The 25274-nt window shown below is 40.1% G+C and overlaps 1 protein-coding gene across 1 annotated transcript in view; it reads right to left on the bottom strand.

The window, feature by feature from the left end:
• The window catches only part of rimbp2a (RIMS binding protein 2a), a gene marked incomplete at its 5' end in the record, with an annotated part of 62121 nt that overhangs the window by 31672 nt on the left and 5175 nt on the right, over positions 1–25274 (bottom strand). The window contains 6 exons of the mRNA XM_061907395.1: positions 1772–1923; positions 6135–6158; positions 9663–10466; positions 22049–22158; positions 22222–22301; positions 25007–25114. Of these exons, the coding sequence (XP_061763379.1) occupies positions 1772–1923; positions 6135–6158; positions 9663–10466; positions 22049–22158; positions 22222–22301; positions 25007–25114 (1278 nt within the window). The remainder of the gene's footprint in view (positions 1–1771; positions 1924–6134; positions 6159–9662; positions 10467–22048; positions 22159–22221; positions 22302–25006; positions 25115–25274) is intronic.

Consider the following 25274-nt stretch of genomic DNA (forward strand, 5'->3'; position numbering starts at 1 on the left):
GGATGCACTACACATCAACTGAAATATTGCAAGCCTTTTATTATTTTAATATTGCTGATTATGGCATACTGATTAAGAAAACTCAAAAATTATATCTCAAATAATTAGAATATTTCCTCAGACCAAGTAAAAAAAAAAAAGATTTATAACACCAAAAAAAATCAAACATTTGAAAATGTCAATTAATGCACTAAGTACTTGGTTAGGAATCCTTTCGCATGGATTACTGCATCAATGCATTGTGGCATGGAGGCAATCAGCCTGTGGCATTGCTGGGTTGTTATGGATGCCCAAGATGCTTCACTAGCGGCCTTTAACTCATTTGCATTATTGGGTCTGGTTTCTTTCAGCTTCTTCTTCACAATACCCCACAAATTCTCTATAGGGTTCAGGTCAGGGGAGTTGGCAGGCCAATTGCGGCCAGTAATGCCATGGTCAATACACCAGTTACTGCTGGTTTTGGCACTTTGGGCAGGTGCCAAATCATGCTGGAAAATGAAATCATCATCTCCATAGAGCTTTACAACAGATGGAAGCATGGAGTGCTCTTGGTTCATAGCTGCATTGACTCTGGACTTGATGAAACACAGTGGACCAAAACAAGCAGCTGACATTGCTCCCCAAACCATTGCTGACTGTGGGAACACACTGGATTTCAAGCAACTTGGATTTTGCTCCTCTCCAGCCTTCCTCCAGACTATAGCGCCTTGACTTTCAAATGAAATACAAAATTTGCGTTCGTCTGAAAACAGGACTCTGGACCACTCTGCAACTGTCCGTCAGTCAGACGCTTCTTGCGTTGTCTTGAGTTCAGGAATGGCTTGACCATGGGAATACGGCTATTGTAGCTGTATCTGTGGAAAAGCTCTATGGAGATGATGATTTAATTTTCCAGCATGATCTGGCACCTGCCCACAGTGCCAAAACCAGCAGTAACTGGTGTACTGACCATGGCATTACTGTCCGCGATTGGCCTGCCAACTCCCCTGACCTGAACCCTATAGAGAATTTGTGGTGTATTGTGAAGAAGAAGCTGAAAGACACCAGACCCACACACATAACACTCATATACTCATTTTTGAGTTAAGGGTTGAATTGTCCATCCTTGTTCTACTCTCTGTCATTATTTTTTTAACCATATGCATGTACAGTAGATGGCAGTATTGTCCTGTATAAGAGTGTCACAACATTGCTGTTTGCGGCAGACAAACTGCTTTACGGTAGACAAAAACGTGACTGCTGTTGTTGTGTGTTGTTACCGCGCTGGGAGGACGTTAATGGAACTGCCTAACAATAAACCCACATAAGAAACCAAGAACTCGCCCTCGATCATTCTACAGTTACAACATCATTGGGCAGACACACTGTTTATATTGTGGGAAAGCGGACGTGAAAATAGGCTGTCCTGACTCAGGTCCGCATGGAGTTGGAGGGGGCGTAGCCTCCAGCTCCGCCTGAATTTCCGGAGATTTTCAGGAGAAAATTTGTCCCGGGACGTTTTCGGGAGAGGCGCTGAATTTTGGGAGTCTCCCGAAAAATCCGGGTGGGTTGGCAAGTATGGTTATGGTAATGGTCATATTAAATGTTCATATTGTCACGTTCCTATTCTCAACTTTAGGAACTAAAACGATCTTGTTTGGCCTTCAAACATAACTGAAGTTGCAGTAGCATGTTTAGATGTTTTTCTTTATGTATCTCAAGCTGCTGCTGCCACACATAGCATGTGATCTGTGGTGTATGAGGAGAGCACATCAGGACCACCGCACCTCACCTTCTGTCCTTTGGTGCAGACGGCGTAACCGATGACGTTGGCCCCGTTGGACGTGCCCGTGGGAGAAAGGGCGGGGGGCTTCCAGCGGACCTGCAGGACCCCGGGTGCCTGCCCACACAGCACCTGTACATCTTGCGGGGGCAGTGGAGGCCCTGGGAGGTCAGAGACATCACTCTCAGTCAATGAAGTAAATACAGGTTTGTCTATTTCAAGCATTCCCCAAATGCACCAACAGGCCCATGCACGGAATGGGTCAGGGGTGAGGTGGGAGTGTGAGAGTACATGCTGCGTGATTACATGTGTGATATTGTGCAACATTCACGTACCACAGTGTTGTGTGGGACTAAATGTACTGAGGAAGTAGTGATGTCATCCATCAGAGTCAAGCAGTACCAATGATTGTATTGATGGTGTGTAAATGTTGGAGGTGTTGGAAGGACAACAGTTGAAGTCCACAGAGACAGGACATTTTTTCAAAGTATGATTTCGATTTGGATTATGGATTCTCAACATCATAACAATATCCTAATTGGAAATAACCATTCATAGGCCGCGCAACGCACATGCACATTCTGGAGCATTCTAGAAGTTTGGGACGTCGCCATGGTTGCTACTTTTTATTTGACAGAGTGCTAGTTTGTCTAATCAATAATCACTCAACTCAAGAAAAAAACTAAGGTTCACGTGTCTGTGAACTAATGTGTGTGTCTGTATCTCAATGTGTGTGTGTGTGTGTGTGTGTGTGTGTGTGTAATCCAATTAACATGTCTGTGAAGTAATGTGTATGTCTGTATCTCAATGTGTGTGTGTGTGTGTAATCCAATTCACATGTCTGTGAACTAATGTGTGTGTCTAGCTCAATGTGTGTGTGTAATCCAATTCACATGTCTGTGAACTAATGTGTGTGTGTGTGTGTGTGTAATCAAATTCACATGTCTTTGAAATAATGTGTGTGTCTGTATCTCAATGTGTGTGTGTAATCCGATTCACGTGTCTGTGAAATAATGTGTGTGTCTGTATCTCAATGTGTGTGTGTGTGTGTGTGTGTGTAATCCAATTCACATGTCTTTGAACTAATGTGTGTCTGTATCTCAATGTGTGTGTCTAATCCAATTCACGTGTCTGTGGACTGTGTGTGTGTGTCTGTATTTCAATGTGTGTTATCCAATTCACGTGTCTGTGAACTAATGTGTGTTTTTATCCTAATGTGTGTGTGTGTAACCCAATTCACATGTCTGTGAACTAATGTGTGTGTATGTACTGTAATGTGTGTGTGTGTAATCCAATTCACGTGTTTGTGAACTGATGTGTGTGTGTGTGTGTGTGTAATCCAATTCACGTGTTTGTGAACTAATGTGTGTGTTTGTATCCTAATGTGTGTGTGCGTCTGTGTAATCCAATTCACATGCCTGTGAACTATGTGTGTTTGTATCCTAATGTGTGTGTGTGTGTGTGTGTAATCCATGTCACGTGTCTGAACTAATGTGTGTGTTTGAATCCTAGTGTGTGTATATGTAATCACTTGATATACATTGTAATCACTTGATTCTGACCTGTTCTTCGTGTTACATAACAGTTGTGTTTGTAAACTAATGTGTGTGTTTGTATCCTAATGTGTGTGTGTGTGTGTGTGTGTGTGTGTGTGTGTGTGTGTGTGTGTGTGTGTGTAATCCAATTCATGTGTCTGTGAATTTATGTGTATGTTTTTATCCTAAAGTGTGTATATATATAATGCAATTCATGTGTCTGTGAACTAGTGTGTATGTGTGTAATCTGAGCCGGATGTGCTTGTTTTAAGTTGTTTGTCCGTAAAAAAAAAGAATCTATCTCTTTGTATTTCCTGGATTGGTTGTCTTGTTACACGTGGCTTTTTGTTAATGAGTTTTGTGTCTGTATTCACAGGTGTGTATGTGTAAAGCAATCCATTTCTAGGAGTTATGTGTCCGTGCAGCGATTGGAAGTTGTAAAAAGACTTGTGTCCGTAACTCCACCTGGCCTTGCCTTATACTCGCCACTCGTCGCCGCCTTGCACCCACTCACACTCGTGATGGCGTTGAAGCTAAGAACAATTGTAATGGACTTTCTGTCAGGCTTGCTACTTAAACTTTGGTCTTATTTGGTGTTTTAATTCCTGTCCAGTGTTATTTTTAGTTTATACTTCCTGTGTTTACAATCACTTCCTGCCCTGGTGCTCTTGTTTTGTCAGTATTTCCTGTGTGGTTGCTGTGTTTTGAGGCACCTTTACTTTCTGTTCCATGTCCTGTAAGCACACCTGATTCTAATTAATTAGTTCTATTTAGTTCCACATGGTCCCTCCTTCAGTGCTGGATATTTGTACTTTGGAGACTGATGCTTAGTGTTCTGGTTTTCTTTCCTACTTCCTGGACTATTGATTTAGTTTTACTTGCAAGCCGTCTGCTATCTCTGCATCACTTTATGTTATTACAAGTTTGTGTTTTAGCATTAACTTAATTGTCAGAAGTAATTGAACAAGGTATCACTCATGTACAGACGCACAAGGTCCAAAATTATCGCATTTCAGCACATCCGTCGTCGTGTCTTTCATAATGATTGTGAACGACTGGCAAAATTCCAAAAACAAGTGTAATTCCCCTTTAAATGTATTGCTGTTACTAAAAATTTCACTTCATTTGTTACTAATTCATATCCGTTGATCTTTTAAATTATATTTAAAGATGAGGTTTGGTGGTGAAATAAATACTGGTGATTTCAAATAATGACTACCGTATTTCCTTGAATTGCCGCCTGGTGTATAGTATGCGCCTGCCTGGAATTACTGCCGGGTCAAACTCGTTTCGCAAAATAATTAGCGCATGCCTAGCATTACCACAGGCTCAGGATTAACGCCGGGTCAAACTCGTTTCGCAAAATATTTTTTTTATTAGCGCATGTCTAGAATTTCCGCCGGGTCAAACTCGTTTCGCCAAATAATTAGCATATGCCTAGAATTTCCACAGGGTCAAACTCGTCACGTCACGAGTAACACTTCCCCTATCATCATTTTCGAAGTGGAGGAGGCTGATTTCAATAATTTGAAATCGCATAAAGGGAAGAAGATTAAGAGCTATTCAGTAGGATTTAAGGTCCGAGCTATTGAATATACTAAAAAGAACATTAACCGAGCTAAACCGCCCGGTTTAGCTCGGTTGGTAGAGTGGCCGTGCCAGCAACTTGAGGGTTGCAGGTTCAATTCCCGCTTCTGCCAAACTGGTCACTGCTGTTGTGTCCTTGGGCAAGACACTTTACCCACCTGCTTCAAGTGCCACCCACACTGGTTTGAATGTAACTTAGATATTGGGTTTCACTATGTAAAGCGCTTTATAAATATAATTCACTTCACTTTTTTAATATACCGTAGCTGCGTGTGTCAAATTTGAGTCATTAAATGACTCCTGCCTCCTGGTGGTAGAGGGCACTAGTGATCCTTCTTGCGACAACTTGGCTGCAGAAGAAGTGACAACAAGCAGCAAGAATGAGCAGCGATCGTTTATTTTTTCCTCTCGCTTGCACTTTTAACATGGGGGATTACATAGCTAAAATAAAACAGTTTTCGAAACTGGACTTTCAATCGAAGCAGGAGGTAATAAAGGAAGATCTCCATCGAGACAGAGAGACTTTTAAAACTGAAGAAAGATAAGGAAGACTTATAAACAAGTTATCGATGCTTTCGATCAGAAGGAGCTGCGCATGGACTTCATTTATAAGTAAAGGTAAGACAATAATAAAGTTTTTTTATTAAATGTGCTTTTCATGATGGTATCCGTACATCACACTCAAATTTATAAGCGCAGGCCTATATTTACCGCATGCCTTTGGTAAGCACCGGAGTGAGAAGAGGTTTTAATATAATTAGCACATGCTTGCCTTTACCGCATGCCTCTGGTAAACGCCAGAGTGAGAAGAGGTTTTAAATTAATCAGCCCCCCGGCGGCAATTCAAGTAAATACGGTAATTGTGTTATTAATGGTGATTTCAGTATCGCTCAAAATAATGGGAAATTATTATTTTTTTTGCCATTATCGTCCAGCCCTACTCGACAGAAGTTGTATTCCCGTCAGTGAGTCAATTGCACAATCTGCGTTTGAGCAGAAGCCAGTGGGTAGTGACAAACACGACTTGAAGTAGCGAGTCGAGGCACTGCTTTGTGTTACGTAACAGTTAGGCGGGCGACACTACAAGGCTTGGAGAAATGACTCATCAGGATCATAAGCCATCACATCTTATGCTAATTAGGAATGTGTCGTGAGGAGAACTGGGCATAATTGCATGGACTTTCAAAAATAGAAACGCCATTCAGGAGTGGAACGTGTGAGAATTCCAGTCTTGGATGTTTGATTCTGACCTGTTCTGCAAAATGATGTTGGACCTGGACCAGATACAATACACAACAATGGCATAGTCAGGACATGCTAGACTCTGCTCATTTACATAGTACAGTGCACTTTAGTAGCTTCACATCCAAGGACCTAAGGCAGGGGTGTCCCAACTTTTGGGCTAAAAAAAATGGACAGGGTGCCGAAAGCCGACTCCATGTAAAGTCACTGTGTGTGTGTGTGTGTGTGTGTGTGTGTGTGTGTGTGTGTGTGTGTGTGTGTGTGTGTGTGTGTGTATGTATATTTATAGATGTATGTATATATACATACAGTATATATATGTGTGTATGTATATATATATGTATGTATACGTGTGTATATTCATATATATAATGTGTGTATATATGTATGTATATATATACACATATATGTATGTGTATATATATGTATGTATGTGTATATATATATATGTATGTATGTGTAATTATATATTTATGTATATATATGTATGTGTGTGTATATATATATATATATATATATATATATATATAGTCAAAGTTTCTGTGGTTTATACTTTATACAGTGCTCAATACTGGGATATAGCAGAATATACAGTACATTAGGTCAGGAAAATACACACTGTTTTTTTCCTGACCTAACGTGTGTGTGTGTGTGTGTGTGTGTGTGTGTGTGTGTGTATGTATATATATATTTTTATATATATATATATATATATATATATATATATATATATATATATACGCACACAATTTATAAGTTAATGTACTGTTATAGATGTTAAATATATGTGTAATGTAAACTAAATACATTTGACATCAAAATCATTACACTGACTTCAGTGTTTTTATTTACTACAATTAAAACACTGAAGAGTCCGTCCGTGATCATGTTGACACATGTTTTTACATGTAATCGGCGATCGCAATAATCCAAGTCTGCATATTTATTTCATTTCAAATTGAGGTCAAGCAGATAAGATGTGCCAAAGGCATATATATAAGTGGGGCGAGGGTGTTTAGCGTGTCACCCATCAGGCACTGTAATAGATTTGTATAGGTGTCATTTTAAAGTATACATAGGGGTTTTAAATGTCCACAATTAGCAGGAGGTGTGTTATGTGCGACCATGTGTTGAGATTCTGTCAGGGTTATAGTTCATTTGCAGCTTGAGTTGCACAAGCTGTTTGGGTCGGCTCCCATTTATAGATACTGTGCTCGATATTCTTCAATATGAAATCAGGGTCATTGACCAGAAATATTAACGTCCCCCACAAGTAGGGATGAAACGATAAACTTTGTATTAATAAACTGCGATAAAATTCCAGACTTAGTACTACCATTTAAATTTAATATAAATTTATGAATGCAGTTTAGGCAATACTGCTTATTGCCTGGAAACTGAAGCGCGGCAGCGCATGCGCACGAAGCCGATCGTTTCGTTTCACTTCATTTCAATCGCTTCTACTTCCGTGGAATCTCAGTGTGCGTTTAAGAGCACAATTCTGTTGGAGGAGAACAATATTTGATGTTCCGGTTTCATTTTGAACGTACAACTAGCGTCCTTCCATCAGCTGCCGGGATTAAGAGTTACCATGCAGCAGGCAATGTGTCAGGAACATTGTTACAACTTCTTTATAAAGTCTGTAGTTTGTTTACTGGGATGATCACTCCTCCTTTAATTTAACTGCTAACTTAGTCAGTGTTCCAATAACATCAACACTGGCTAAAATGTTTTGTCATCTCATCGAATTGAATGCAGGCTGAGTTGTCGGTGAGGCACAAAGATTGTATATTACATGTGATGCATCACTCCAGTTTATTTTTTTTGGCCAAACTGTTGCCCGGAAGTACATGGTGGTTGTTGAAGAACAAAGCTTATTTATTTGACGTTGTCTTCATTAGCCAAACTGCTTTGTGTTTTATATTGATATCAAAAAGTAAACACCATGTTTGTTATATTACTTGTATTTTTTTTTCATTCCACAAAGTAATTGTGGAAAGTAAAGTAGGTAAAATAATTACTTTAATAATCATTCATGTGACATAGCATTTTGTTAATGTTTTATGGTGTATAATTAATACCTATATGACACATTTCTGCTCAAACTCTCAATAGATCTGTCCAGATACAGCATGTACATGCACACATTAGTAAATGTAAATGTGTGTACATAACTTCAAAAATATCTCTCTCTATAAAATGTCAAAATAGAGATAAAGGCATCATGTAATAAAAATCTGACACGCTGATACTATTAATGAGAAAAAACAACTATTTGTCTTTAAATATATAGATAATATTTATCGAGAGCATTTTTATTAGATATTACAAATAAGAGGCCGTTGCGTTCTCACCCCAACACTGTTTTACCAAACATAATGAATAATCCTGATCTCCATATTGATCAAAGTAATCATAATTATTATCTTGCCCATAATTGTGCAGTCCTCTGTGTAAGACTAGACCTCATGCGTGAGCACTATTTTTATCTATATGAACAAAAAGTGCAGTTACGTCTTATGTCCGTAATGTTGAGATCTGTACTCCGATCTTCCCATATTATGTTTTATTGTTGCATTTGTATCACTCCGTCGTTCTACCCTCATACTTCCTGTTTAGTCATTACCATGGTTACTCATCAGTTCACCTGCTGCTCACGGCCCAGCACACCTGCTACAGATAATCACCGTCACTTTATAAGCCGTCCTCTTTTGTTTGTTCAGCCTGGGTTCATGATTTGCTTTTCACGCAACGAGTTACGCCTGCAATACTCTCATGTATGTATATTCTCGCTAAGCTTTTCACGCTAGCCATTGGTAATTCCAGTTCTCATGCTGAAGGTTTTGTTTTCTGTTTTGTACCTATGGGTCAGTTTAGTTTGTATTTTGTATCACCTAGTTCTCATACTAGCGTCTTTGGTTTCCTTTTGTTAGCTCCAGTGTTTTGTTTCTTAGATCCTTTTCGTTAAGTAAATTGTTTATAGCTTACCTTTGCTGTGTTCACTTGACGCATCCTCGAGGGAATCGAACCCGGTACCACGATGCCACACGGACGTAACACGTAAGGTGCCATCTTTCGAAATGTTCACATTTATTCGTATTTATTTATAGTATAATTTTTTTTTCTGCCATATTACTTTTATAATGCTTGTTTTGCTTTTGTATGCACATTCAACTTTCTACTTCAGCTACATTCAAATATTTTAAATGTGTTCCTTGTGTTTTTTTAAATAAAACTTGGTTTCGGTATAAGTAGTTTTTGGAAATTTTGAGCACACAATAAGCGTGATAAGAAATGTTCAAACCGTGACATTCCTACCCACAAGATATAATTTAATTTAAGGTCATTAAAGTAGGCTCAAGACACGTGGTAATCTTGTGACGACTCTCTGGCCGCACTCGGCCCGTGAGCCATAGTTTGGACACCCCTGAGCTAACGTGTAGCTACGTTGTGGCCTGTGAGTGTGGATGTAAACTTGGCAAAGAGATGTTTGTGAGTCCAAACATAGATCATTGACTCCATGATGAAGTGCTAACCTGCAGCCTGAGTGCAGAACTCCACTCCTGCCTCCTTCCTCTCCCGCTGCTCCAGAGGCAGTTGCCACGGCACCTGGTGGGGCTGCGCCGACACTGTCACCTTGTACACCGTCAGCGGCTTCAGGTTGAAGAAACGCAGTCTGTACCTGCCCGGCTTCAACACCGCGTGCTCCACCCCGTCCAGGAAGACGGTGTGACCGTAGTTACTGTTGCTAGGCAACCAAGAGAGCTCGGCCGTGTCCCGCCGGATGTCGTCCACCCGGAGGCCACAAGGGGCCACCACCACGTTGGCTCCCACCAACAAAGTGCAGCGCAGCTGGTCCGACACGCCCCTGTCGGTGACGCTCTGCACGGACACGCGGTGAACGCAGCCGTCCAGGTCCAGCTTCTCCAGTAAGGACTTGGTGCGTCCGCCGGACTGTAAAGTGGCACGCAGCTCGCCGTCCACCGACACCTGGTAGCCGGAGATGTTCCCCCAGCCCAAAGGCACGACCGGAGGATCCCAGGCCACGATGACGCTCCGCGCCAGTTGCTTGATCAAGGTGATCTTACGAGGATAAGGCACAACGTCTTCAGCCAGGTCCTCGGGGTCCAAGGGCCCCGCTGTCCCGTTGCTACAGGGAACCAAGGCCTTGGACAAGCCCAGCAGACGGTCCTGGCCACCACCCCCGTCCACTGTCATCAAGGCCAGGGCTTTATGCTCCTCACCACCGTCCCCGGCTTGAATGGTGAGCTTCTCCTTGTCCTGGATGAACTCCACAAAGTTGGAAGGGACCAGTCCTCGCTGGCCGTCCAGGAGCTCCCCTGGGACAGAGAAATAGGTAGAGTTGCTCATGACAAATTATATTGAACTTGGTCATAGTTGACAAGTGCAGGATATTTCATGTCTTTGGCTTCTCTTCAAACTTGTCTAAGTCCTCCGTGGACCGAAGAACATCATATTACTAATGAGGTGACATTTTAAAAGTCACCTTTTTATAACTCCTTGATGCTTTTTCTTTCATTCTTTCTTCTATTGCAGGTCACCCACCAAATAATTTCATGTGACCCGCCAAATCATTTAATGTGGCCCTTCAAATTATTTGTGACCCTTCAAATCATTTAATGTGACCCACCAAATCATTTAACGTGACCCTTCAAATCATTTAATGTGACCCACTGAATAATTTCATGTGACCCTTCAAATCATTTCATGTGACCCTTCAAATCATTTAATGTGACCCACGGAATCATTTTGTGACCCACCAAATCATTTAACGTGACCCACCAAATCATTTAACGTGACCCACCAAATCATTTAACGTGACCCACCAAATCATTTAACGTGACCCACCAAATCATTTAACGTGACCCTTCAAATCATTAAATGTGACCCTTCATATCATTTAATGTGACCCACCCAATCATTTCTTGTGACCCTTCAAATCATTTCATGTGAACCTTCAAATCATTTCATGTGACCCTTCAAATCATTTTATGTGACCCACCAAGTCATTTAACATGACCCTTCAAATCATTTAATGTGACCCTTCAAATCATTTCATGTGACCCTTCAAATCATTTCATGTGTCCCACGGAATCATTTAATGTGTCCCACGGAATCATTTAATGTGACCCACCAAATCATTTAACGTGACCCTTCAAATCATTTAATGTGACCCACCCAATCATTTCATGTGACCCTTCAAATAATTTAATGTGACCCACAGAATCATTTTATGTGACCCACCAAATAATTTAACGTGAGCCACCAAATAATTTAACGTGACCCACGGAACCATTTAACGCGACTCTTCAAATCATTTAACGTGACCCTTCATATCATTTAATGTGACCCACCCAATCATTTCATGTAACCCTTCAAATCATTTCATGTGACCCACGGAATCATTTTATGTGACCCACCAAATAATTTAATGTTACCCACGGAATCATTTTATGTGACCCACCCAATCATTTCATGTGACCCTTCAAATCATTTCATGTGACCCACGGAATCATTTTATGTGACCCACCAAATCATTTAATGTGACCTTTCAAATCATTTAACGTGACCGTTTAAATCATTTAATGTGACCCACCAAATAATTTAATGTGACCCACGGAATCATTTTATGTGACCCACCCAATCATTTCATGTGACCCTTCAAATCATTTCATGTGACCCACGGAATCATTTTATGTGACCCACCAAATCATTTAATGTGACCTTTCAAATCATTTAACGTGACCATTTAAATCATTTAATGTGACCATTCAAATCATTTAACGTGACCCTTCAAATCATTTCATGTGACCCTTCAAATAATTTAATGTGACCCACGGAATCATTTTATGTGACCCACCAAATCGTTTAACGTGAGCCACCAAATAATTTAATGTGACCCACGGAACCATTTAACGTGACTCTTCAAATCATTTAACGTGACCCTTCATATCATTTGTGACCCACCCAATCATTTCATGTGACCCTTCAAATCATTTCATGTGACCCACGGAATCATTTTATGTGACCCACCAAATAATTTAATGTGACCCACGGAATCATTTTATGTGACCCACGGAATCATTTCATGTGACCCTTCAAATCATTTCATGTGACCCACGGAATCATTTTATGTGACCCACCAAATCATTTAATGTGACCTTTCAAATCATTTAACGTGACCGTTTAAATCATTTAATGTGACCCACCAAATAATTTAATGTGACCCACGGAATCATTTTATGTGACCCACCCAATCATTTCATGTGACCCTTCAAATCATTTCATGTGACCCACGGAATCATTTTATGTGACCCACCAAATCATTTAATGTGACCTTTCAAATCATTTAACGTGACCCACCAAATCATTTCATGTGACCCTTCAAATCATTTCATGTGACCCTTCAAATCATTTCATGTGACCCACGGAATCATTTTATGTGACCCACCAAATCATTTAACGTGAGCCACCAAATAATTTAACGTGACCCACGGAACCATTTAACGTGACCCTTCAAATCATTTAACGTGACCCTTCATATCATTTAATGTGACCCACCCAATCATTTCATGTGACCCTTCAAATCATTTCATGTGACCCAAGGAATCATTTTATGTGATCCACCAAATAATTTAATGTGACCCACGGAATCATTTTATGTGACCCACCTAATCATTTCATGTGACCCTTCAAATCATTTCATGTGACCCACGGAATCATTTTATGTGACCCACCAAATCATTTAATGTGACCTTTCAAATCATTTAATGTGACCTTTCAAATCATTTAACGTGACCGTTTAAATCATTTAATGTGACCATTCAAATCATTTAACGTGACCCACCAAATCATTTCATGTGACCATTCAAATCATTTAACGCGACCCACCAAATCATTTAATGTGACCCACCAAATCAATTAATGTTACCCACCAAATCATTGAATGTGACCCATCAAATCATTTAATGTGACCCTTCAAATCATATCATGTGACCCACCAAATAATTTAATGTGACCCACCAAATCATTTCATGTGACCCACCAAATCATTGAATGTGACCCACCAAATCATTTAACGTGACCCACCAAATCATGTCATGTGACCCTTCAAATCGTTTCACGTGATCCTTTGATTCATTTCATGTGACCCTTTGAATCATTTCATGTGACCCACCAAATCATTTTAATGTGACCCGCCTAATCATTTATAATGACCCTCCAAATTACTTAGACTCGCTAAATCCATACAAATGGTCTTCTAAAATATTTATAGTGGCCCTCAACATAATTTAAAATGGCGTGCCAAATCATTTAATTTGGCACTCCAAATAAATGTGTGATCCTAAAAATAATTTATTGTGGCCCTGCAAATCATTTATTGTAATTCTCCAAATCATTTAAGGTTCCAAATAAATTAATGTGACACACCAAATCATTAAAGTGGCCTGGCAAACCATTCAATGTGACCCTTCAAATCATTCAAAATTGACCGCTAAATTACTAACGTGGCCTTCCAAACAATTCTGTTTAAATTGGCCTTTCAAATCATTTAACATGACCTGCAGAATTATTAAAGTGACCCTTCAAATCATTTAAAGTGGGCGGGGGTTAATCAATTTGCAATGCAGTCTGCTGAAAACGATGGGAAGCGCCACTCTACATAGCAACTGACACAAAGGTCAAAGTTGGAATTTCCACCAAACACATTTGAAGCTTTTCAACACTCTACTGCCATCTGGTGGCGACAGAGGATAGTGCACCTGCCCAATGTGTCAGGTGCCATGTGTCAGGTAAACTGCAATGTATGGTGCCATATGAATCCCTTCTTACTGGATTGTAATGACTGTGAAAATGAAAATGAAAAAAAAAAAAAAATCCACACAATTACATTTTTCAGCGTGTGGCCCTCAGTGGAACAGGTCTGGACACCCCCGCTGCAGCGAAAGCGCTGTCATAATTTATTAATCATCTCAACTTGAACTTCCTTGAACATTTCCAGGAACACCCGCGAGCAAACTGCCTTTGCAGTTGAACAAGCTGTTCTCTACTTCTTCTCCCGGGCAAGAGCTCGCTATCATGGTTCTTAAATCCTTTTTATTCTCACTGAACTCTACCGCTTTAGGCCGTGTGTGTGTGTGTGTGTGTGTGTGTGTGTGTGTGTGTGTGTGTGTGTGTGTGTGTTCTTGTATTTCTACCCTTCTTGAGACATCAATCAGGAAAAGTAGCTTCCATATGAGGAGGTGTGAACAAGTTAGGACATAAATCATGGTTCCAATACGGAAAACCATTACATTTAATAGAGAATGTCTCAATTGCACCCCTGGTGGTGAAATCTATCAAAATTAGGGTGGTGCGTATTTTGCCAAGTAAAATTCCGATTATTATTGTAATATTGCCAACATTTTAAAGTTGTCTTATAAAATTGTGACTTTTGTCGAGTAAATTTACGACTCTTTTTATAAAATTGCCAAAATGTTAAGCTTTTTTGGAAAAATTGTGACTGTTATTGAGTAAAATTCCAACTTTTAACATAACATCGCACAAATGTTCAATTTTTCTTGTAAAATTTTGACTCGCGTTGACTAAAATTACAAATTTTATTATAATACTGCCAAAATTCTAAGTTCCATCCATCCATTTCCTGCCGCTTGTCCCTCTTTGGGGTCGTTTTCTTGTGAAATTCAAATACATTTTTCACAACAGGCTTTTTTATATTTGCATAGTATGTATATATTATTAATGTTGTAAACACACATTTCTATATATCTAGAAAGGGTGGTCTGAAGAAGGTCTCAAGAAGCTAACAAATACGTATGTGTGTGTGTCTTCTTGTATTTCTACCTTTCTCGAGACAACAAGAAGTAGTAGTTTCCATATGAGGAGGTGTGAACAAGTTAGGACATAAATCATGGTCCCGATACGGAAAAGCATTGCATCTAATAGAGAATGTCTCAATTGCACCCCTGGTGGTGAAATCTATCAAAATTAGGGTGGTTCCTATTTTGCCAAGTAAAATTCCGATTATTATTGTAATATTGCCAACATTTTAAAGTTGTCTTATAAAATTCTGACTTTTGTAGAGTAAAATAACAACTCTTTTCATAAAATTGCCAAAATTTTAGGCTTTTTTGGAAAAATTGTGACTGTTATTCAGTAAAATTCCAACTTTTAACATAACATCGCACAAACGTTCAGTTTTTCTTGTAAAATTTTGACTCACATTGACTAAAATTACAAATTTTACTATAATACTGCCAAAATTCTAAGTTCCATCCATCCATTTCCTGCCGCTCGTCCCTCTTTGGTGTCGTTTTCTTGTGAAATTCAAATACATTTTTCACAACAGGCTTTTTTATATTTGCATAGTATGTCTATATTATTAATGTTGTAAACACACATTTCTATATATCTAGAAAAGGGTGGTCTCAAGAAGGTAACAAATACAAGAGTGCGTGTGTGTGTGTCTTCATGTATTTCTACCTTTCTCGAGACATCAACAAGAAGAAGTAGCTTCCATATGAGGAGGTGTGAACAAGTTGGGACATAAATCATGGTCCCGATACGGAAAAGCATTGCATCTAATAGAGAATGTCTCATTTGCACCCCTGGTGGTGAAATTGATCAAAATTAGGGTGGTTCCTATTTTGCCAAGTAAAATTCCGATTATTATTGCAATATTGCCAACATTTTAAAGTAGTCTTATAAAAGTGTGACTTTTGAGTATAAAATTACAACTCTTTTCATAAAATTGCCAAAATTTTAGGATTTTTTGGAAAAATTGTGACTTATTGAGTATAATTCCAACTTTTATCATAACATCGCACAAATGTTCAGTTTTCCTTGTTAAATTTTGACCCGCATTGACTAAAATTACAATCTGTATTATAACACTGCCAATCAACCTATCCCCAGGTGCATGTCTTTGGAAGTGGGAGGAAGCCGGAGTACCCGGAGGGAACCCTCGCATTCACGGGGAGAACATGCAAACTCAACACAGAAAGATCCCGAGCCTGGATTTGGATAGGTTGATTGGCAACACTAAATTGGCCCTAGTGTGTGAATGTGAGTGTGAATGTTGTCTGTCTGTCTGTGTTGGCCCTGCGATGAGGTGGCGACTTGTCCAGGGTGTACCCTGCCTTCCGCCCGATTGTAGCTGAGATAGGTGCCAGCGCCCCCCGTGACCCCGAAAGGGAATAAGCGGTAGAAAATGAATGGATTATAACACTGCCATCATTTTTTAAGTTCCATCCATCCATTTCATGCCGCTTGTCCCTCTTTGGGGTCGTTTTCTTGTGAAATTCAAAAACATTTTTCACAACAAGCTTTTTTGTATTGGCATAGTATGTATATATTATTAATGTTGTAAACACACATTTCTATACATCTAGAAAGGGTGGTCTCAAGAAGGTAACAAATACAAGTGTGTGTGTGTGTGTGTGTGTGTGTGTGTGTGTGTGTGTGTGTGTGTGTGTGTGTGTGTGTGTGTGTGTGTGTGTGTGTGTGTGTGTGTGAAGTAGTTGCACCCAGCTGTATTAGTCATTAGGCTAAAAGAGAGCATGGTCTCATCTTGACATCAGTCTACGTCTTTCATGACAAACACACACTTGCCGCCATCTTGAATGAGTCAGTGCAGCTTAACATAGCGTCCTCCTCCCCTTCCTCCTCCTCCTGACTACTGAGGATGAATGCATGGCTGCTGATTAGAAGGCAAATGTTGGAAAGTAGTCCCTGAGATCATCCGTGAAGTGACTTTACAACACGCCTGTCCAAACTGAGGGCCACACTCTCAACAATCAAAGCATGCATGGGTCGTTTTGATAGTTCTCTTTTTCAATACCGTATTTTTCGGACTAAAGAGCGCACTTACAATCCTTTAATTTTCTCAAAAATCGACGGTGCGCCTTTAAACCCGGTGCGCCTAATGTACGGAATAATTCTGGTCGTGCTTACCGACCTCAAAGCAATTTTATTTGGTACATGGTGTAATGATATGTGTCACCAGTAGATGGCAGTCACACAAAGTAAGAGATACGTGTAGACTGCAATAAGACGCCAGTAAACACCAACACTTTAAATGTTCCATTGAAAATAAAGAACATTACCCACGGCACTCAAAATTCTGTCAGAATATTAAGCCGCGCCGCTTGATGAATTGTCGGCCCATTACGGCTACCATAGACAGCACACACCCTGGCTTCCACCTGTTTGACCTGCTACCATCGGTCAGGCGCTACAGGTGCATGAGAGCCAGAACAAACAGGCTCAGAGACAGCTTCTTTCTCAGAGCTTTCACCATGTTGAACTCTAACTTATAATAATGATAACTCACTCCTATACAACATCCTAACCTAATACCCTACTGTGCAATACTATACCCTTCAAGTGCAATACGTCCGACACTGATTATTTATTACTTCGGTACTCTTGTCTTGTTCTGTATATTGTACTGTATTTTGAATTTCTAAAGTGTTTTGTATATTGTACAGGATTGCTAATTATTTTTATTGGATAGTAGTCTGTTTATTTCAATTGTTAGTTTTTCCTTTATACCTCTTGTGTTATTTATTTTTACCCCATATTTGTTCCTTCTACTGCACCTGAAGTTGGAGTCCTTAATCTCGTTATATGCAAATGTGATGACAATAAAGTCCATTCTTTTCTATTCCATTCTATAGTCAGGGATACAAGTATTACTATGGTGTGTGTATAAGGACCCCAAAATGGCACCCATTAGCAGACATATTATCTGGCGTTTTGTTTCATAATATTATGCAAACACAACTTTTCTTACCTTCTGGTACGTGCTGATGTGTATTTGTGATCTGCATAAGTCCTAAAAATTTGCTCACATCTGCCACTGTAGTCCGTGCTGATGCCGTAGTTGATAAGCTTCTTCTTTTTCAGTATTTTCTTGTTATGGGACATACACCCTCTGCTGTTGCCATTTCTAATATAAAGTAGCATAAAGTTCTAACATATCTTATGGAAGCGCTAAAAACTACCGGTGTAGTGGGTTTGCATAATTCACCCACAGAATTTATGTTATTAAAGAGTTCAGAGTTCCAGTCAGACGGTTTTTCACGGGACACATTTCCGGCGTTTTTGCACTAGTAAGCAACGGATGAGGAGATGCTGCTCCTTTATTGATCGAAGTAAAGTCTGAATGTCATTAAAACACTTAGCTCCATCTTTTGACACTTCTTCCACTCTCGTCTTTGCACGCTACACCGCTACAACAAAGATGACGAGTAGAAGACGCTGTCGAAGGTGAGCCACGTAAATGAGACCGCCCACAAAACGGTGCATCCTTAATTGACCGTCAGAAAGCTTGAAGATGATCTGTAAAACATCATCAATGCAACTTTTTGACCAAATAACCACCATTACATGTTATGTAGACTACAAGGAAATGTTTTCAATTTAGAAAAAAATCATAATTTAACCCCTTTAACGCGCCTTTTGTATGAAAAACGACCTGAATAGACCCGCTCTTCGGCAGTGCACCTTATAATTGTTAAATCCACTATGGACTGGACTCTCGCTATTATGTTAGAACCACTATGGACTGGACTTTCACAATATTATGTCAGACCCACTCGACGTCCATTGCACCGATCTCCCCTAGAGGGGTAGGGGAGGTGGTGTTACCCACATTTGGGTTCCTCTCCAAGGTTTCTCATAGTCATTCTCATCGACGTCCCACTGGGTTGTGAGTTTTTCCTTGTCCTAAAGTGGGCGCTGATCCGCGGATGTCGTTGTGGCTTGTGCAGCACTTTGAGACACTTGTGTTTTTGGGCTACAGTATATAAATAAACATTGATTGATTGATTTGATAATCCGGTGCGCCTGATGGTCCAGAAAATACGGTATATTTATTTTGTAAACTTTAGTGCCTCCCTCAAGTTTGGTCCTGGGAACCCCGCTACATCAACCTCAAAACTACCTGTCGACTTCAAGTTGTTGTTTTGTTATGATTTTTTTTTGCCAAAACCCTGTTTTTTATGGCAAACACACAACATATACAATATTTTCCAATTTGTTTTTTTTGTTTGTTCTATTTCCTTTGTGTCATAGAAAACATTGTTATTTAACACACAAAATATGCAATATTTTACCCAAAACTTATTTCAAATTGTAATATTTGAAGTGACGTAATTGGAACCTTAAATAGGTCAATCATTTATAACATTGAATTTGATTCATTTTTATTTTTTGGAGCAACGGCAGTTAAAGAAACCCACTAAAATTCTTAGGGATCAAAAAGGGCCCCACTCATAACATTTTTAAAAATAAGTTAAACATAATTTTTTCCACTTTTATGTATTTTTTTCTTTATTTATTTTATTCCCTTTGTGTCATAGAACACTTTATTTAACACACAAAATATGCAATATTTTCCCCAAAACATATTTCAAAGTGTAATATTTGCTGTGAAGTAATTGGAGCCTTGAATATGTCAATAATTCATAACAACATAGATTTTATTTAATTATCTCCTGAGCAGATTAAAAAGTGCCCCACTCATAAGAGTGTTAAAAAAGTCAAACATGTATTTATTTATTTTCTTTCAACAACACTGAGGTCTGTAGATCAACGTCATAAGTTTTTATAATTTTTTTCATGCTTTTTTCGCCATTTTTGTTAGACAATTTTTTTTGTTGTGGCAAACTCTCAAAATGTAGAATTGTTTCCCCCAAAACTTATTTCAAAGTATAATATTTGATGTGAAGTAATTGGAGCCTTGAATATGTCAATAATTCATAACAAAATAGATTTTAATTAATTATCTTCTGAGCAGTTTGAAGAGTGCCCCACTTATATCAGTGTTAAAAAAGTCAAACATGTACTTAGGGCTGGGCGATATATTGATATATGCGATATATCTCAGATTTGTCTCTGTGCGATATAGAAAATGACTATATTGTAATATTCGAGTATACGTTCTCACGCAGTTGTTTTTAGCTGCGGGCATTACACAACAGGCTCTTCCCTCTCCTTGTCTCTCCTTCTCACAGACAGCAAGCGCACAAACTTACACAAGTCACATACTGTCACTTCATACATCACATACGTATACGCCCTCGTGGAGCAGAGAGGTAGCAGCGTGGCTAACGTTAGCTGTGATGCTAGCGGAGTGTTGCGAGCGGTAATATGAGAGAAAAAAGGAATAATTAATTCCCAAGAAAAAAAGCACGGGGTCCATCGTCTGGCAATGGTTCGGCTTCAAGTGGGAATATGTCGAATAAACCAGTGGTTCTCAACCTTTTTTCCGTGATGTACCCCCTGTGAACATGTTTTTAATTCAAGTACCCCTTAATCAGAGCAAAAGATTTTTGGTTGAAAAAAAGAGATGAAGAAGTAAAATACAGCACTATGTCATCAGTGTCTGATTTATTACATTGTATAACAGTGCAAAATATTGCTTATTTGTAGTGGTCTTTCTTGAACTATTTGGGGAAAAAAAAGATATAAAAATAACTAAAAACTTGTTGAAAATTAAACAAGTGATTCAATTATAAATACAGATTTCCACACATAGAAGTAATCATCAACTTAAAGTGCCCTCTTTGGGGATTGTAATAGAGATCCATCTGGACTCATGAACTTAATTCTAAAAATTTCTTCACAAAAAAATAAATCTTTAACATCAATATTTATGGGAAATTGTCCCAAAAAAAATCTAGCTGTCAACACTGAAAATTGCATTGTTGCATTTCTTTTCACAGTTTATGAACTTACATTCATATTTTTTTGAAGTATTATTCAACAAATATATTTACAAAGGATTTTTGAATTGCTGTTATTTTTAGAATATTTTTTAAAAATCTCAAGTACCCCTTGGCATACCTTCAAGTACCCCCAGGGGTACGCGTACCCCCATTTGAGAACCACTGGAATAGACAACTCTAATTTGTCATGTGTGGGGCACAATCGTTGATACCAAAAGTAGCATTACTGCTAATCTGTAGCATCATTTGAAAAGTCACCTGCTAATAACTGTTTAATAAATACAGTTTTGTTCAGTTGACGTAGTTGTGATTTCCCTCTCTGCCTGAAAGTTTAAAAAGAGCATATATGAATGCAGTATGAAGAAGAATGTTTTAATGTAGACACATAGAATCCTTAATGCTGCTGTGATTATATGTACCAAGTGTTCATTCAAGGCTAAGGCAAAATACCGCTATGTATATCGCGATATGGCCTAAAAAAACCGAGTTATTAAAAAAAGGCCATATCGCCCAGCCTTACATGTACTTATTTCTTTATTTTCAACAACACTGAAGTCTTTAGGTCAACGTCATAAGTTTTCTTATTTTTTTCATGCTTTGTTTCCCCTTTTTGTTAAAGACAACTTTTTTTGTTGTGGCAAACAATCAAAATTTAGAATTGTTTCCCCCAAAACCTATTTCAAAGTGTAATATTTGAAGTGAAGTTATTGGAGCCTTGAATATGTCAAAAATTCATAACATATATTTTATTTAATTATCTTCTGAACAGTTTAAAAAGTAAATACATTTATTTATTTATTTTACTTTCAACACTGAGGTCTTTAGATCAACTTCATTAGTTTTTATTTTTTTCATGCTCTTTTTGTTTGTTTTTTTTGCCCTTTTTGTTGTTGCTAACACTCAAAATTTCAATTATTTTTCCCTTGAATATGTCAATAATTCTTAACAACATTGATTTTTTATTTATTATTTTTGAGCAATGACAGATTTACAGAAAAAAACCTGCTGTGTTATTAGAGTCAACGTTGCAACTTTTTCTCGTTACATACCACCTGATTGATCTTTTCTTTTACTTTACAATGTTCTATTTGCAATAACAATTTTTAGAATCAGCCATTCTGCAGTGGAACAAAGCCACCATTTAGCACAGAACGATAGCGACTTCTCACCTTCATAGAAGCCGTCGTCGTCCATGTTGCCGTAGACGTACAAATACTTTCCCGCCACAAGAGGGAGCTCTGCTTCAGGGTGCTCGTTGGGTCCATCGTAGGGGTTATAACTGGAGGAAAAGTCATTATTGCAAGCAACTCGGGAGGCTTTAACTTCAGCGGGTGTTGCTCACCTGTATCGGGCAGTGCAAAGGCGGACCTGGCCCGTGTACCGAGGCTTGGGCCTGGCTGGTGGGCTCGCTTCATCCTCCATCTCAAGATGGAAATGCAAAGACAAACGTCAGGGAAAAGTCCTCCCACATTCTTAAGTTCTGAAGCGGTCTGAATAAAGATAGGTGACCAGGATCCAAGATTGAACAAAGGAGTCAAACAATAGCAATACCACCGCTGAAGAGCTCGAGCTTCTCTAAAATGGTCGCCCTTCTTATATGCTTTTGTCCACCTTGCTCCCTCACCGCATCTGGTACATCCTGACACACTTAAACCAGAGGGACTTGTGTGTGTTTGGATGAGACCTGATTTATTTTCTTCCAGCAAAACCAAGGCCAGAGATCGTAACTTCTAAGGTGGGAAAACATTCCCCTAACACAGGGGTCGGCAAACCGCGGCTCCGGAGCCACATGCAGCTCTTTGATCACTCTGATGAGGCTCAGCTGCATACTTGCCGACCCTCAAGATTTTTCCGGGAGGTTGCCCGGATTTCAGTGCCTTTCCCAGTAATATCCCTGGTTTTCCCAGAATCCCATGCATCCCTAACTTTTCCGGTCTACATTATACACCCACGCCCACCTCAACCAACGCACGGAAGGGGGTTGGGGGGGGGGTGTATAATGCAGCCCGGAAGAGTTAGGAATGCATGGGATTCTGGGTATTTCTTCTGTTGTGTTTATGTTGTGTTACAGTTCTCCTGAAGTGTGTTTGTTGTTTTTGTTTGGTGTGGGTTCACAGTGTGGCGCATTTTAGTAAGAGTGTTAAAGTTATTTATATCACAACCATCAGTGTAACCTGTGTGGCTGTTGAACAAGTATGCCTTGACTTACGTGTGTCAGCAGTAACCAAACCACAATCAACATGTGACTGGTCTGGCAAGCTGTAAGCACAGGTTGTTGAAGGCGTTAAAGGATCCGCCATCATAGCGTGCCCTCATTATTGTTGTCAGGGTGAACACCAGCAGAGTTTCGCGAAATAAGATGATTTGAAATCCGACAGTCTCCCAGACAAATTCGGAGGGTCGACAAGTGTGATGTTGTCAAGCAGCATTCATATAAATCTCGCGTGCCGCACTAACGTTAAATTTTCGTATTAAGGTGCGGGCTGAGACCCCTGGTTTATACATAGCACAAAGAAAAAAAAAACTCTGTATGCAGTGTTATCTCATTTTAAATTTCAAAACCGTTTTGTGGCTCCCATTGTTTTCTTTATTTTGTGAAACGGGTCAAAATGGCTCTATGAATGGTAAAGGTTTCGGACCCCTGCCCTAACAGCATCTAAACAACAAACTAAAATGTTGACTACTCTCAGTTGACAGGGTTAATGACCACAACAGTTCAACTTTTAAAATCAGGACCGTGCACACGAACCAACAATCAGTCTTACAGACCTGTAGGCCCCCATACCGGTGAGGGTGACCCTGGGCACGAGTGTAACGGAGGCCAGCCGGCGTACTTGGTAAACCTCACTCCCCGACAACTTCAAGGGCAGTGCTGGCTTTAGCATTGATGGCACAGGCTTTTAGCTCGGGAGTCAGCACGCTCATGCCGGCGACCAAGGTTCACGCATTAGAAAGACCCATGTATAGAGAGATTATAGCCATCTCGGTTTCAAAATTGGCAGCAAAATGGCGACTCGTAGTCACGTGAAGAGCTTTTGACCGATCAGAGAGAGTCTGGCCAGACAATCAGCCCTATTCAACTGGCGGTTTGCAGTCCACATTTGACCCGCCAAAGCTTTTCACTCAAAACCTCTGGAGCTTCTGTTTCTTCATGCTGTCAACTATCTGCACACGCTGAAATGGAATAATGAAATGATTGACAGGGAAGTGTGAAAACTGACGTTTTTACTTTGCAATCTAGTAAACATAGTCATCAATCCATCTTCTTCCATTTGTCCGACGTCGGGTCGCAGGGCCAGCATCCTAAGCAGGGAAGCCCAGACTTCCCTCTCTCCAGCCACTCAGTACAGCTCCTCCCGGGGGATCCCGAGGCGTTCCCAGGCCAGCCGGAAGACATAGTCTTTCCAATGTGTCCTGGGTCGTCCCCGTGGGCTCCTACCTGTCTGACGTGCCCAAAACACCTCCCTAGGGAAGCGTTCGGGTGGCATCCTGACCAGATGCCCGAACCACAAAATCTGGCTCCTCTCCATGTGGAGGAGCACCGGCTTTACTTTGAGCTTCTCCCAGATGACAGAGCTTCTCACCCTATCGGCCCTTAGAGATAGGAAACTCATTTCACACTTGTACCCGTGATCTTGTCCTTTCGGTCATAACCCAAAGCTCATGACCATAGGTGAACATGGGAATTTAGATCGACTGGTAAATTGAGAGCTTTGACTTCCTCAGCTCCTTCTTCACCACAGTCTCAAAGGATTAAAATCTTCCTGACAAAACTTCCACATTTTGATGTCCGGCCCCTGAGTCCTTAGTATCTTCATGACGTAGTTTAATAGCCCCGTCCTACAGGTGACTACATTGGCCACACTCTCTCTATACCTGACTCTGCGAAAGATTGAAGTACACAAGGTCGCCCAACGATGCAACGGCAGTGACTTGGATGGCGGAAACTGTATTCGTACCAAAACCCCTCAAGTTTGAGCTTGCCGTCCTGATCCAGAATCTTGTAAAAAGTCTATCCAGACTGAGAGCTTTGGTAGCGACAGTTTGGAGATTCGCTCTCCTCCACTAGGTGAGATATTACAATACAGTAACATAGTGTCGTGTGTGACCAGGCTTACACCACTCACCTCGGAGGGGTTCAGCCGCCGGGGGCAGCTGGTGCGGTCCGCTGTGAGGGTGCGGGACTTGACTGACGGCCAATGCGGTCCTCCTTTGTCTCCAGTCTGCTGTGGGCACTGCAAGAACCGGGAGATCAGTGTTTGACTCTCATCGCCCGGGAAAAACTGATGTCCATCACAGTTAAAGAGCGACTGCCATGCCTCCTTCGAGCCATTTGGGTCTGATTGGGTTCCGATTAATCCGCTGTTGGAGCGAGTGAGCGGGCCCAGCAGGTGT

This window comes from Nerophis ophidion, linkage group LG08, assembly GCF_033978795.1.
Source record: "Nerophis ophidion isolate RoL-2023_Sa linkage group LG08, RoL_Noph_v1.0, whole genome shotgun sequence".
Lineage (NCBI taxonomy): Eukaryota > Metazoa > Chordata > Actinopteri > Syngnathiformes > Syngnathidae > Nerophis > Nerophis ophidion.